The 15,990-nt window shown below is 39.1% G+C and overlaps 1 protein-coding gene across 4 annotated transcripts in view; it reads left to right on the forward strand.

Moving 5' to 3' along the window:
* The window catches only part of MYO15B (myosin XVB), a 64,912-nt gene that overhangs the window by 15,872 nt on the left and 33,050 nt on the right, over nt 1–15,990 (forward strand). For all 4 annotated transcript variants that reach the window (XM_039328094.1, XM_039328097.1, XM_039328096.1 and 1 more), the window contains exons 7-19: nt 92–270; nt 1,333–1,405; nt 2,049–2,246; nt 2,346–2,440; nt 2,686–2,783; nt 2,971–3,052; nt 5,009–5,095; nt 6,684–6,778; nt 7,701–8,198; nt 10,297–10,393; nt 11,346–11,441; nt 14,964–15,117; nt 15,440–15,524. In XM_039328094.1, the coding sequence (XP_039184028.1) occupies nt 92–270; nt 1,333–1,405; nt 2,049–2,246; nt 2,346–2,440; nt 2,686–2,783; nt 2,971–3,052; nt 5,009–5,095; nt 6,684–6,778; nt 7,701–8,198; nt 10,297–10,393; nt 11,346–11,441; nt 14,964–15,117; nt 15,440–15,524 (1,837 nt within the window). The remainder of the gene's footprint in view (nt 1–91; nt 271–1,332; nt 1,406–2,048; nt 2,247–2,345; nt 2,441–2,685; nt 2,784–2,970; nt 3,053–5,008; nt 5,096–6,683; nt 6,779–7,700; nt 8,199–10,296; nt 10,394–11,345; nt 11,442–14,963; nt 15,118–15,439; nt 15,525–15,990) is intronic.

The raw sequence follows: 15,990 nt of genomic DNA on the forward strand, positions 1-15,990 counted from the left end.
GTAAGAAGTGGGGCTTTTTCCTCCCTGGGTTTCGGGCAGCATTGAAATAATAGTAGTAGTTGCTGAAGGCTCTTCACTTGCTGGGATGTAGGTTTGTGTCAGATCATGCTCTGGAGGGTTACGATGGAATGTGCCAGCGCAAACTCTTGACCTCAATGAAGCAAACGGAGGGTTGCTTGGAGCTGTCCCGCAGTTTCCCTCCCACCCATCTGGAGTGGACTGCCAATCAGAGGAAAGGCAAGATGGTCCTGGAGGTCTGTACTTATAAAGGTAATCATTGCTTTCTTATTCAGCACTCAATCAGTCAATCAGAATAGAGCTGGAAGGGACCTTGGAGGTCTTCTAGTCCAAGCCCCTGCTCAAGCAGGAGACCCTATACGAGGGGTAGGCAAACCTTGGCTCTTTTATGACTTGTGGACTTCAACTCCCAGAATGCCTGAGTCAGCATGGCTGGTTCAGGAATTCTGGGTATTGAAGTCCACAAGTCATAAAAGAGCCAAGGTTGCCTACCCCTGCCCTATACCATTCCAGACAAGTGGCTGTCCAGTCTCTTCTTAACGATGGAGCACCCACAACTTCTGAAGGCTGAAGCTGTTCCACTGGTTAATTGTCCTCATTGTTAGGAAGTTTCTCCTTAATTCCAGACTGGTTCTTCCCTTGATTAGTTGCCATCCATTGTTTCTTGTCTCACTTTATGTTTATGGGAGTAAACAAGTGGACTCTGACACTGTTTGTGGAATGTAGTGAATCTCTCTGTTCCAAAGGTTTTACTCTGATCAGCAAGACTGCTGGTACAACAAACCCTCGTACAAAATGTTCCATTATTTTCCTTTGGGTCTACAGAGAGAGACAGGGTTTTGCTGTCCCACTGCAATTTATAGTGCAATGCTAGCATGAGAGCAAAATCAGAAACCCAGGAGCTGAGAACAGACCTTGGTCTGCTATATCTTTTAAAATTGAGGATTTAGGGAGTAAAAACATGGTGGTATGGAAGTTTCTAAGTAGAGCTGACAATATTTCTGAATAAATATATAACATTAAGTTGTCAGTCTCGCATTGTCCCTACAGTGAGCTACTCACACTGCAACCTGGCATGCCCATTCACTTTTGGCAGTCCTTTCAGTTATCAGGATGGCATCCTGCGTACTTACAAGAGAGTGTCCAGAAAAAATTGAACCTTGCAGAATTCAACATATATGCAAAACAATATATTTTGGAAGGATGGGGAGAATAGGAAAGAAATATGACTAGAGGGTACACACTTTACAGTAGAGCAAGATTTTCTTATAGGTTATATTCATAGTTTTTAAACTCTCTCTTTGTTTGGTTTAGATGAGAGGATTTCAGCAGAAATAGAATCCTGGACCACAGGAGAGCAATATGCAGGCTGGATCCTAAACTCAAGGTAATCTAAAGGCAAGAGAAATTGGGATTTGCCTCTTTTTTTTTTTTTTAAAGCCAGTTAGTTGTTTTTAGATATCCACCAAAGCTAAAGACTATATTCTTTGATAGGATTTGTGGTCTCCAACAGAGATCTCCTGTTCCTCATCCAAATGGTCTACAAAACTAACCTTTATTACTTTTAAGCCATTGCAAGACAGTTTAGAGGCTTAGGAAGAGCAGAACTTTGAAGGAAAATGATAACGTTTGTTTCATTTACTCTTGAAACCATCCTCTGAATTCAGTGGCCCATATTAGTTATTCAGTGGTGACTTTTCTGCAGTGAGAGATTTGATATTCTTTTGGTTTATTTCATTAATTTGCAGGGCCATAAAGCCCAACTCTATCTCAGTTGCATAGACCTATGATGCCTCAAAGGACACCCGAAATCTGTTAGCTTTTCTAGGGCATTTTATGATATTCTTATGCATATTGTTTATGTGAGATGTTAACCAGCACGTAAGAAATAGTGCAGAAACTGAAGGAGGAACATATGATTTTTCCTCCCTGTTCCCATATCATACCATCGTCCTGGTCTTTTTTCACTGCTTCATGGCATCCTCTGCTACCTCCTGTGACACTATGTCTCCTCTCTTTGTTGATCTCAGGGGTCTGGATACAGTCCCTCGTGGATGGTCCGTATCAATGTTCACAGGCAACAAGTGGCAGGACTTAGCAGGCTGTGACTTTGTCTTGGATCTCATTGGTGAAATGGAGGAAGAAAATTGCCCTTCTCAGTCCTCCTCTCATTATCCTATTATCCCTGAGAGGGATGTGAGCTATTCTCAAAATAACTCCCCAAATAGGTAAGTGACTGCCTCATTACCTCCTGTATCCAACAACCTCTCCTTTGTATCCCTAGAAATCTCTGCTTTTGAGACCACGCTCTATTTCTTTTTTGATAGGATGTCCTTGGATATCCCTCCTGCACCAACCTTTAAGGCCCCTTCATTCCCCCCACCTGCCCTGCCTCCCATGTTTCACAAGGCAGTCCATCCAGGTGAGTCTCAGTCTCAGGTCAGGAGTTCAACGGCCTCTGAGAATGCCAGGGACTGTGTGATCTTTGCACCCTGAAGCCATTAAAGCTCCCTGTATTTGGATCTGGGAGGGGAAGGGGAGATACTCAACCAATGCATTGAGGATAGGTGAAGAAAATGAGCAAGGGATGGTAATGGAGAGTGACAGGAGTTGTATTTCTTTGATTAACAAGGATTTTATCCCCTCCTCCTCCCGCTCCCGAATTAGACATCATGGACAGTCCAACTCCTCTTAGAGAATTGGATCACTACGTGGATGGCCTCTTTAAACCCATGTTAAATGCTGGCTCCAGATCTCAGATGTCAGTAAGTCTAATTTTTTTCTAAGTTTTTTGCTCTTCCTCATACACCATGTTCTGGTACTGGAGGGCACTGAGAACAGAAATGTGCTGGTGGTCGTGATCACTGCCTCTTTGCCACACGTTTAGATACATGATCTCCAGGAGTAGCTAGGGTTGAAACTAAATGTTGGGTTTTTTTTTTTCCCCTGCAGGATATGGAAAGTGAGGCAAGTCTGACTGGTCGTATGAAAGGAGGTGGGAAAATTGGACCTATGAACCAAGGAGCCTATTCAGGTACGAGTTAGAACATGGGGAGGAGGTAGGGTAGGTGGTGGCTTCTGCGGCTGTTCTTTTTTTTTTTTTTTTTTTAGCAATTCTGGAACTAATTCACACAGCTGGGATGACGATTATTGGCCTAAATATTTCTCCCTGCAACTAGGGAGGTGTTTTTTTTTAAAAAAGGTGTTTGTGTGTGTGGAGGGGAAAAACCACTGTACAAGGACAACATGAAAAATCTCTAAAAACTGTCGTATAGAATTCTGTACGCTTCAGATGTGGTAATTCCTGTATAGAGGGAAACATTAAAAAAAAATGTTACAATGCTCATATGATCAAATGCATTTATAACTGCATGTATCTTTTACAAAGGTAAAACATATGTAAACATACGTAACAATAATATAACTAAACAAAATTTTAATTAAGCCTATATCCAGCTCTGGGAAGGTCGGGGGGGGGGAAAGGGAGGGTTGGGGGGGTTGGTAGGAAGACTGTTTTGTCTTTGTAAAATGTCAAAATTTAACAAAAAAAAATAAATAAATAATAATAATATAACTAACAATATGTCAGTACTATAAAATACAATGACTAATAAGGGCTTCCCTTAAAGACCATCCAGAAGCTACAGCTGATCCAAAATGCAGCTGCACGAGCCATGATAGAGACATTGTGTGAGACTGACATGACCCCTCCTCCCCATTGCTTTGCAAGCTGCACTGGTTCCTGTTTGGCTTCCAGCTGCTTGTCACCCTTAAAATCTTTTGTGTCATAAGGGCTAGTTTTCTGAGGGGCCCCTTTTCTCCCATTGTTTCTGTTCATCTGGTATGATCAGACAGGGTGTGGGGGCACTCCAAGTCCCATCACTCTAACAGTGCCATCCTATGAGAGTCAAGAAATGTGCTTACTCTATTACAGTGCCTACTCCCCCCCCCCCGAGATTAAAGCAGCTCCCACTCTTATGATGGTTAGGAAATTACTAAAAGTCTCTTTGGCCTTCCAGGCCTTGGATGCCCCCTTCAGTTTGGGTAGTTTGTGGCTGGGTGTTATGGTCTTCTAAGTCTGCCAGGATCTCTTTTGGTATGTATTGTTTTTCTTTTACACCTGTAAGCCTCCCAGAGTGGTCAAAGAGTTGGACAGCCTTGAAATTTGATTAAATAAGCATCTTCTACAACCAACCACTGAGACAGGAGCTTCGTATTGAGAAATATACAATTCCTTTGTTGCTGTTTTCCACACTGTCTTTATTCAGTGAGCCAGCAGTCTCTTTGACTCATATCACATTGCATGACATGATGGGTGACGAAATCCCCCTGTTGTATCTCTACCGGTATTCCTCAAATTACAGCAGTTCATTTAAAGTTACAACGGTGCTGAAAAAAGTCACTTACGATTGTTTTTCACACTTATGACCGTTACGGCAACCCCCACGATCACATGATCAAAATTCAGACGGTTGGCAACTTACTTGTCTTTACGACAGTTGCCGTGTCCTGGAAACATGCGATCGATCCCCTTTTGTGACTTTCTGACAAGTAAAGTCAATGGGGAAGTCAGATTCACTTAACAGCCGTGTTACTAACTTAACAACGATTCACTTAACAACTTGGCAGGGAAGATCATAAAGTGGAGCAAAATTCATTTAACAAATGCCTCATTTAGCAAAAGAAATGTTGGGCTCAATTGTGGTCATAAATTGAGGATTACCTGTATTGTATGCCCCTTACTACAGTATTTAAAATGCGCTCTTAATTGAAAAACTGGAGAATTTTCCCTATCATGGATATGAAGAGAACTTCAAGTGAATTCTATTTAGGGCCATCAGATCTGGGCTGCAAAACTCCAGACAAACGCAAGGACAGCATATTATTGAAATCTAGCAGTCATCCAGGTTCACGCAACCCAAAGTAGGGAGCAAGAATTGGTTGTTAGTTTCATGGGAACAAGCCAGACTGTCTTCTCTCCATCCATCAGGTTACCCTGGAATGATGACCATGCCAGCCTTTCCATCTATGCCAGTTATGGGAGGAATGATGCCAGCCACCATGCCGGGAATGCCAGGTAACAAGAACACAATGACTTGAGGGCTCAGATGGGATAAAACCCAGCAGAGAAAAAAACACCCAGTCCCTGGGAGAAGCCAACAACCCTCCCAACGATGTTAGATTTTTCAGTATTAAATCATCACATTGCGAGTGTTTAAAGCATTTCCCTCTATCCATTCTTTGCTACTTGCTCCTGTTATTATAATTGCGTGATTATGAGCGTGATTTCTTTTTTTAAAAAAGTTTTATTTGCAAATAATTTTTAATAATTTGACACATGCTTAAATCCATCCCCAAAATGCAATATAACATAAATAAAAATTTGATGTACATATGTGTTAATTTTTTTTTAACTGGGCTACGCTTCTCATTTATCATAGTCCCTGATAGTCTGTCAGTGGATAAACATCCTCTGGCAGACTTATGATCATAGCTGAGTCTGGAATTATGGTCATAAGTCATGCTGGTCAGGTCACCTGGGAATCACACCTGATTTTATGATCCGTTTTGCGGCGGTTAAGTGAATACCACAGTCGTTAAGCGAGTGCCACAATGGTTAAGCGGATCCGTGGTCCGCAGTGAGTGTTCTTTGCCAGAAACTGGAAGTAAAAGCTAGTTTCTAGCAAAAAAACCCCTCCATTCTAAATTATGATCAAGTGACCACAGGGAAGTAACGGTTGTTGGAACCTCAAATCTGGGTTGTAAATAGCCCTGGGAAGTTACGAGATCTGTCATTATGAACAAGCAAGGACAACCTGTAAGCAAAAACATCCTTCTTCTCATTAATGGCAGGTAACTGTGGTACACTGATCCCTCAATTTTTTTCCTGAAGGACTTAGAATAGGAGTAGGCAGTGTTTGAGGGATCAGGAGCTACAACTCCGGATCCAGGCTTTCTGTGTTTTGGTGTGTGGCTTTTAAGAATAGGAAGCAAGTAGAAAGACTGTATGATATAAAGTCACTCCAGCACCAAGAGAATCTGTGGTGTATTTTAAGAGGGCTGGGCGGGCAAGAGATTACACAAACATAATCTTCAACCTAAGACAACGATGTCTTGTTGCATCATTCTGCCAATCTGCCTTTAAAAAAAAAAATCTTCCTTTTAAGGACCACACAGCTGAACCATTCAGCCACCACCATTAGGGGTACAGCAAGAGGTTTGGTAATGTAAGTCAGACATAACCTGTAGCACTTCTGCACGGTTGTTACCATTGTGCCATAGTTTGGATTGGTTCAGTGGCTTTCTGCTTAACTGTTGCTATAAACACTATAGAAGAAGAAGCACAGCTTGCTTTTCATCCAGCTATAATATTAATTTCTACATTCTTATTCTCTGGCAGTGATAATTCCGCTAGGAAAACAATCATCTTTTAAACTTTTTATTTGAATTTATTACCACCACCTCCAACTCCAATGGACTTTGGAAAACATACACATTTTATACATTCTTCATCCAGGTAGAGGTTAGCTTACTGAAGAATTGCTATGCATTTAACAGCTTGTGGGGACACACTGTAGGAGGATGCTGACTATCTGCATTGTGATTCTATATGACCACATCTCTCTCTCTCTCTCTCTCTCTCTCTCTCTTGCTTTTTCTTTCAGCCATGATGATGACTCAGCCCATGATGCCAACAGTGGATCCCAACCAGGCAGCAGCACAGCAACAATCTGTTATCAATCAACAAGCCCTGTTTCTGGTATGTGACAGGGTTAGAATGAAAAGAGTATGCAAGAATTGCATGGATTGTCTTGGCTGTGAATTGGGAAGGGTCTTGGCTGTGAGTCATGCCTACTTTGTCAGTTCCCACAACAATCTAAAGAAATAATTTATTGTGCAATGTAAGGCATCAAAAGGCCAAGTTATGACTGAGCATCTAATACTAAGGAATGGGTTCAATAGAGAGAAAGTGCCTCCTGGGAAGGGTTGGGGTTTATTTTGTCAAATTTGTGCATGATTGAAATATACAAATGAATAAATTCCTGAATTAAAGCTATACCAGTGGTATCATATTTATAGGTAGTCCTTGACTTACAACAGTTCATTTAGTGACCATTCAAAGTTACAATGGCACTAAAAATTTGACTTTTTCAGTTATGACCTTTGTAGCATCCTCATGGTCACGTGATCAAAATCTAGATGCTTGGCAACTGCTTCATATTTATGACCACTACTGTGTCCCAAGGTCATGTGATCACCTTTTCCGACCTTCTGACAAGCAAAGTCAATGGGAAAACCAGATTCACTTAACAACTGGTTACTAACTTATCAACTGCAATGATTCATTTAACAACTGTGACATGAAAGGTCGTAAAATGGAGCAGAACTCACTTAACAAATATCTTACTTAACAACAAACATTTTGGGCTCAGTTGTGGTCTTAAGTCAAGGACTACTGTATTCATTGCGTTAGTGTTAAGCTTTACTTAAGAGCAAGGTGCAGGATGTTAGAGAATAATAGATATAGAGGAGAAACACATGAAGAGAACAAGAAAAAGGGAAATTTTTAAAACATCAGAGTTGCAATCATAGTGATTAAAAGTAATCTGAGATCTGAATGTTGGTGGATATAAATCCGCAAAGTAAATAAGGAGTAACAAAATATGAACTTGATTTTGCAGGCTCAACAGATGACACTTCAAGCCATGAAAATTTCAGAACAAGATCAGCAGCGGCAACAGAAGTACAGATCGCTTGAGAATTCGCACTCAGACCAATTATTTTCACATAGATCACATGAATATTCAAGGCCAAGACAAGCCTCACCACACAGTTCACCTAAATTGTCAAGGCCAAGACGAGCATCACCAAAGAAGAGGACACCCGAACATTTAAGACGAAGGCGATCATCATCATCATCATCATCATCAGAAAGCTCACCTGAAGCTTCAAGATCAAGACGAATATCACCAAGGAAGCGGTCATCTGAAGCTTCAAGGTCAAGACGAATATCCCCAAAGAGCCGGTCACCTGAACCTTCAAGCCCAAAGGAAACTTTACTTCTCAAAAGGTCTCCTGAACTTTCAAGATCAAGAAAGGTATCAACAAAGGAACAGCCTTCTGAATCTTCAAGACCGATACAAGATTCTTCTCCTCCTCCACATCCACCACGATCACCGGTACTGAGTATCCCTTATAGAATTCTTTTTTCTGGATAATACTCCGTGATAGTATTCCTGCCTGATGGAAGAGAGAGGGAAAGAATCCTATCACTTCATTTTATGGAGTGTAGTACGTGACATCCTCTAGATCAGTGGTTCTCAACCTTTTTAATGCCGCGACCCCCAACCGGTCGTAAGTCGAGGACTACTCAACCGGTCGTATGTCGAGGGCTGCTCAACTGGTGCAGCACCGTTTGCAGACTGGGACTTTTGGCGGGCTCAGCAGGGCAGAGACAGCCTGGACAATTCCTATTGGCTTTTGAAAGCCAATAGAATTAGACTCTAGTCAAGAGAGTCTATTCTATTGTCTTTCAAAAGCCAATAGAATAAAAGGGAGTAGCACAGCTAAGGAAAAGGGGGAAAAAATGGCGGACTGCGTTGTTTGGTGACCCCCATGAAATGGTCATTCGACCCCAAATGGGGTCCCGACCCACAGGTTGAGAACCACTGATCTAGATATATATTTGTTGTATTTGAATTCCAAGAAACTCAGAATTCATAGATAAGTTCATTTCATTTTAGTTGTCTGCCAAAGTTTTATATCTGAGCATAGATTTGAAAGTTAGGGTGTTAATCCTACAGTTGACCCTATAGGATTAACTATATTCAGTTCTTTAAATTTCTGGCTATACTAAATAATTGAACTAGTCATATAGTTACAAATTACATAAGTTGTAGAACTGGAAAAGAAAACCAATGGACTGGAGAAATACCTTGTCATTATCCTTTGTATTTTGGTCCATAATTCATATCTTCCTGTGCTTGCTGATTTGATCAAATGCTATGGGACAAAATATTGATTAGACTTTCATAAGGGAAAACAATTATTTCTGCCCAGCTCCCAAGGTTTAAAGAGAAAAGAGGAGAGAGATTGCTGCTCAGAGTCCTCTGGAGTTAGGTCGCTAATAAATTTAAGTGAAATAAATAAAATGAAGTTCAAGATTTCTGCCATTATATTTGCTCTTAACTTAAAAGACTTGCCCCAAATTTTACAAACAACATGTGAACAAGGTAAATCCACTTTCTGTTGTAAAAATAAACCTGCATTAAATTCTACCATTTAATCTTTGAGCTAACATAAGTACACTAAAATATGCAAATACCTAAAATGTACCATGAAAGTAACTGAGAAAAGGCTAGAATAAAATCATTTCCTCTGACATCTTGTTTTAATTTGTATTGTTCTGAACTGAATTGAAGAATACAGAAAAACAGAGTTGGAAGGGACCTTGTAGGTCATCTAGCCCAACCCCCTGCTCAAGCAGGAGACCCTGTACCATTTCTGACAAGTGGGTGTCCAGTCTCTTCTTGAAAGCCTCAAGTGATTAAGCACCCACAACTTTTGAAGGCAAGCTGTTCCACTGGTTGATTGTTCTCCTATCAGAAAAATTCTCCTTATTTCTAGGTTGAATCTCTCCTTGATGACTTTCCATCCATTGTTTCTTGTGTGGCCTTCGTGTGGTTTGGAAAATAGATTGCCCCCCCTCCTTTCTGTGACAGCCCCTCAAATATTGGAACACTGCTATCATGTCACCCCTGGTCCTTCTCTTCACTAGACTAGCTATGCCCAGTTCTTGCAAGAAGCTTCTTGGATGAGAAGTGAAACATCTTCAAGTAAAAACAAAGTCCAGTTGCCTTTTGAAAAAGCACCTTTGGGACAACCATGACCTGGATGACTGAGAATCTCCATAGACTTGTTTTATATCCTGACGGATTTTCCTTAATAGAAGATTATTTTGTTACTTACACTCACAGACTTTGCTTGGCCACCACATTTTCTAATTGTAAAAAATAGGCTTGATTTTTGGTAGATGACAGAATTGCCACAAAAAGCATCCATCTGCTTAGTATTAGAGGAGACAATATCTATTTTTTTTCCTTCAGTGTTGCTAATGTGTTTTGATCAAATGCTTTCCATGAGTATTTTTATTACTCATCTGGGATTGGGAAAAGTGGATCTAAAAATATATTTGAATTCTACAGTTTATCTATTTCTCTAAAGAAGAGCTCAAAGATACAATCCAAATTGTAACACACCTTCTGGTATATGTCCTAGATCCGCATCTTGGAAGATGATGTGCCTGTAGACATTAGAATGGATTCTCTCTCTCAGGGGACTTTTCAAAAGAAAGTTGAGTTCTTCCAGAGAATGGGTGAGTTATAAGCCAATGTCCTTCTCAGAATGTCATATTTTCATTTTTTATACTGATGCAACAAAATCTTTGTTGCAGCTTTCTCATACTTACTTCCAAGCAAAGTGTGTTTTGTAAGAATAAGAATGAATTCTTGGGATATAATTAGTCTTTTCAGTTCTCCAAATAGAAATTAATATTGATAACAGGAATAGGATGAAGACTTTGAATGATAAGCCATCGTTGCTCCTCCATTGTCCGACTATTAGGATTTTAGGACAAAAAAATATTTCCAGTCATATTTCCTAATATATTTTTACATGGTTTAGAATAATCAAAATTTTGATTTGCTAAAGTCGTCCTTTGTTGTAGTGGCATCTATGTCTCAATGCAGTTCTTTCCCCCTGTATACAGGTAGTCTTACAACAGTTCGTTTACTGACCACTTGAAGTTACAATGGCACTGGAAAAAGTGACCTGTGACCATTTTTCACACTTACGACCATTGCAGCATCCCCATGGCCATATGATCAAAATGGAGACACTTGGCAACTGGTTCATATTTATGACCGTTGCAGTGTCCCAGGGTCATGGGATCCCCTTTTACAACTTTCTGACAAGCAAAGGCAATGGAGAAGCCAGATTCACTTAACAACTGTGTTACTAACTTAACAACTGTAATGATGCATTTAACAACTGTGGCAAGAAAGGCCATACAATGGGGCAAAATTTGCTTAACAAATATCTCACCTAGCAACATAAATTTTGGGCTTCGTTGTGGTCGTACATCAAGGACTACCTGTACACTCTACTTCTGACTGTCCATAATCCATACACTTTTAAAAAGTAAAGTTTAGCTGTATCAGTCTCTTAAGTCCCTTGCAGCCCCTGTGAGTCTGGCTTCTTGCAGATTTTGCTTAGACTGAAGTTAGAACAAAACATTGATCAATGCCTGAACCTCTTCTTGTATATAGGAATTGAAACAATTCCACTGAAGAAAGTAAATTCAAAAAGTCATAGAACAAAAGAAAAGTCAGAGGACCCGGGTACCAGCCAAGAATCAAATTCAGGTAAGCTGTGGCTAATCAGCATCTGAATACTGTAAAAAGCTCATGCAAGACACTTGCAACAGTTTGATTCTTTTTTTAAAAAAAATATTTTATTGGTTTTTTAATTTTTAAGAAAAAGTACTCAGGACACACCGTGGTGTTTGTGTAATCAGACAGTCAAAAGTAAAAACATAAACAAACAACTCAACTTAATACATTCACTGTCTCCTCTCTATTTCCGTCAAATAACATAATACATTTAAAATATTCCATTTCTAAATTAAATTTCTATTATACTAAACCTGTTTTAAAACTTTATCAGTTTACAATTACCAAAATCAAATTTAACTTTAAATCAACAAGTTATCAATTCAGGTATCCCTTCCAGATGCATTCTAGTTCTTAATTTCTCTCATCCTTCCTTTTATCACCAATCTCATTTATTTCTTCTTCCATTACACAATAGCTATCTTAGTTAAAAAATAATGTTAAACCTTAATTCACTTCAATTCGTTACACAAACTTCAAATTTCATCCAATTGATTATCATACCTTATCACATCTATGTTATTGTACAAAAAAATCATCTAAGTTAAAACACTCCATTAATTATTAAAACCATCCCAATCTAAAAAATCAACATTTTTTCAATTCCAATACCTAATTTTCATCAAAATATATCTATTATTCCAAAAAGTATTCTTAATCTATTTAAAATATCCGTTCTGAAAATCACCCTCATATATATATATATATATATATATATATATATATATATATATATATATATATATATATATATGTTTTCTGAGGTTTTCGCGGGTATTTGTATGTAGGTCTTTGGTTGTTCGGGTTTTCTCCCACGTAAAATTGGAAGTGTCTTGGCGACGTTTCGACGAAGTCCCATTCGTCATCTTCAGGCTGGTGCTTTCAGCTTCGTGCCTCGAGCAGCAGTGCCTCGAGGCACGAAGCTGAAAGCACCAGCCTGAAGATGACGAATGGGACTTCGTCGAAACGTCGCCAAGACACTTCCAATTTTACGTGGGAGAAAACACGAACAACCAAAGACATATATATATATATATATATATATATATATATATATATATATATATATATATATATATATTTCTTGCTTCTAACTCTAAAATCATAATCCTTAAAGCAAACCATAAATCCAACATTGCCTTTTAATCCATTACATAATTTTAAATTTCTCTTTTCAGTCTAATTCTGGCTTTTTTCCTGTGCCAAGCAGGTTTCCATAGGGACGCTTCCCTTTCAGCCAGTGGATCTATCTTTGTTGCTTGCAGTAGCCTTTGAAATAATAGAAATCCCATCCTCTGCATTAGACGTCTATTTCTCTCCTCCTTGAAGTGTTGTTGCTTTGTAGTTTGAAATCTCAATCTTTGCTTCTTCTGTTCCTCAAAGTTGCAGATGGAAGGTTTGTAAGATAGAATAAGTTCCTCTTTTATCTCTGTTGATTCCTCTTCTAATATATTTTGATTTATACCATAGTCAGATGTAGCCTGGACATCCATTTGAACATTTGAAGTGAAATTTCTGGATCTTAGTTCTGTAGTAAACTTTTTCATTGTAGCACATATTTCTGCAGTAGCCTCATAGATCTTTTCCAATATAAGTGTACAGTTTAATTGTGACTGAGGTTTTTCCATTTTGATAGTGATTTAAAAAAGTCTCTTTTTTGTGGCGGCTATATTTAATATAATTTAGGTAATATCCACCCCCACAGTTCCCACAGTTACCCAGCTTATCTTTCCTCTTCAAAAGTGTTTTGATGGTCAGCAATCTTCAAACCAAGTAACCAGAAGTTTCAGTATTAAATTTTCGCCACTAGATGTCCTCAGTAAGTTAAAAAAGGTCTTTTCCAAACACCATTTCCCTTTTTCTATCTTTTAAAGTATAATGTGAAAAAGAAATAATCTTCCAGCATAGGATGATAGTACAGTTTTTAGAAAAAGAGGAAAAGAAAAGAAAAATTTTTTTTTCTGTACCCCAAAAAATATAAAAGTAAATACAGTCTTTAAAATTTTGTTCTATTTTTATAGAACGCCTTTCTTCCCAAAAAATGTAGAAGCTGCCTTTTCAAGCCAGGGAAGTAATTCCAACAAGGCTCTTTCAAGTACCAAATACAAAATAGAATAGAGAGAATAGCAAAGAAAGGTCTCACCCGGATTCACCACGGGGGTTCTTACAGCTTAGATGTTCTTTGACTTGCGGTTTGAAGCAGCAGGTTGGTCGACCATTTTACTGGCCGATCTTCTTCTCCATCAACCCTCAGAGATAGCTCGGACCGCTAAAGGAGCCGCCGCTCCTCATCAGCCGAGCAGAGCCTCCTCAACAGAAGTCGCACCCTCCAGGGCGACTTTGGACCCGCATAAGGGTATACCAGCGGAGGGAAAGCTAGCTGACGAGGAGGCGAGTCTCCATGTGCAACTAGAGATGCCACGAACTGGAACCAGAAGTCGCAACAGTTTGATTCTTAAAGGTGCTGCAAGAGAGCCCTAGATGCTACAGTACCAAGTTTAGGGAATGACATATTTGTTGCAGCAGATTTTTGTGTGGATATTAGCTGATTTTGAGGGCTCCTTGGTGTTCTCTGAGCTTGGTTGTTTTTTTTTTTTTTTGAAGATGTTTCATTAGCCAAACTAGGTAACATCATCAGTGCTAATGAGGAGTGGGGTTTGGTCTCAGTTTCTATTCTAATGGCTTGTCCTGTCAATATTGGTAGAAGTGATCTTGGAGATTCTTTGGTTGGGCTGTTTGCTGTTGACTTGTTTGGCAGTTTCTTGGTGGGGGTATTGTTTACTTCTTGATTGTTGGTCTGGTATTAATCTTGGTGATTTTATAAGATATGATGAAGATTTTACCTGATTTTATCAGATACGATAAAGAAATAATAATGCCAAAACATTAATGCATGGAAGAAGACATCAGGTAGATGTCAACTGCTCTTTGAACTAAGCAAACTGCAGGACAGTCCCATGATTTTTTACATGAACCTTCTATTTTTCTATTCATCTTTCACACTGCAGCATGTTCTTGAGAAGTTCCAAAACATGTCGTAATAGTATTTTGTGGGTGAGAGTATGATTCTGCACCCCAAATGGCGTCCTTCATATTAATCTCTACAGAAAGGGTTATGGTTAGAATAAAGAGACGGTGACATGTTTGTTCGTTCATTCATTCATTCATTCATTCATTCATTCATTCATTCATTCAACAGATCTATATAGCTGTCTATCCAAGCAACCGGGGGTTACTTTTCCATCTTGTTCCTTCAACTTTTCTATTCTGAAACAGTTGGTTTTTGCTGTTCATCTCACTGCCCGTTCTAGTTTCTTAGACACACACAGAGGATGAAGAAAGCAAGAACTTTGTGGAAGAGATTGGAAAGTAGCTGTTTAGAAACTATTGGCAAATACCAAAATAGTGTATGTGTGTGTGTGTGTGTGTGTGTGGGTTTAATAGGGTTGTAATTAAAAGAAAAAGAAAAAAAATACTCTTAATTCTTTACTTCAGATTTACCACTTCCTACACAACTGGAAAATTATCAGGAGAGGAAATTCCAGAATACAAAGCCTGAACAGCCTGAACCAAGCCAGGAGATACGGAACATTATTAAAAACCACAAGAAGCGTCCAGTCCCACCACCAAAACCCATCATGCCTGTTAGGTAAGAAATGTGCCAAGTTGGTCAAAGATCTCCCTTGGTGGTTAAAGTGGCAGAAAGAAACATTCAGGCCGTCCCTAGAACTTCTCAATTTGAGGGAAGGTGGAAAGTGTGTTAAAAATATTTGTCTCCAGATACTGGACATTTCTTGCATAATCTCGTCACAGGATTCCCTTCCTAGAGTGGGAACAGCCATGGAGCTTTTGTATCTATGTATGTAAGAGAACCTCTATAAACAAAGTCTCTAAGGTTAGGTCTTTTGATGCGCACAATCCATGGTGGTCCACACCACAGATCATCTTAGCTGGTTTTTGTTTAATTGCAGAGACATCCCTAAATCTCTTACAAAATGTGAACCAAAGGATGAAGCTCTAGCAAAACTGGAGACTCTAGGGCTGGATCATTCATCGGTGAGTATTTGATAGGCTACTTTCAATGTAGTGTGCTGAAGGAAATGCCTTATCAAAATTTCCAGGCTTAAATTTTCAGCTTATAGTACTCATTGGGAAGCTTTGAATAATTCACCTTTTCTTTGCTCAGCCTATGGATAAAAATCAGATAAATCTATATCTGCCACCAAAGGGAAAATAAAACTAATTTTCATAACGTATGAAAATAACACTTGACTATATGGCTGTAGTTATCTCCACTCAGTCAGCATCTTTGGAAATGTTCTGTCTGAATGGAACTCAATCTTCTGAAAATAATTTTGATAGTCTGAACCAAGAGACACCGTGATTTGACTTATAGACAAGGCACCACTAACTCTATTTAGATGCTGTTAAAATCTATCTACTACTACTAATAAATTGTTATAGCATTTATAAAGTTTGCCCCATTGAAATCATCCTGATGGGTCCATCTTTAGAAATCTAT

The sequence above is a fragment of the Crotalus tigris genome, unplaced genomic scaffold (genome assembly GCF_016545835.1).
Source record: "Crotalus tigris isolate CLP2741 ecotype Arizona unplaced genomic scaffold, ASM1654583v1 scf7180000024370.6872682, whole genome shotgun sequence".
NCBI classification, from domain to species: Eukaryota; Metazoa; Chordata; class Lepidosauria; order Squamata; family Viperidae; genus Crotalus; species Crotalus tigris.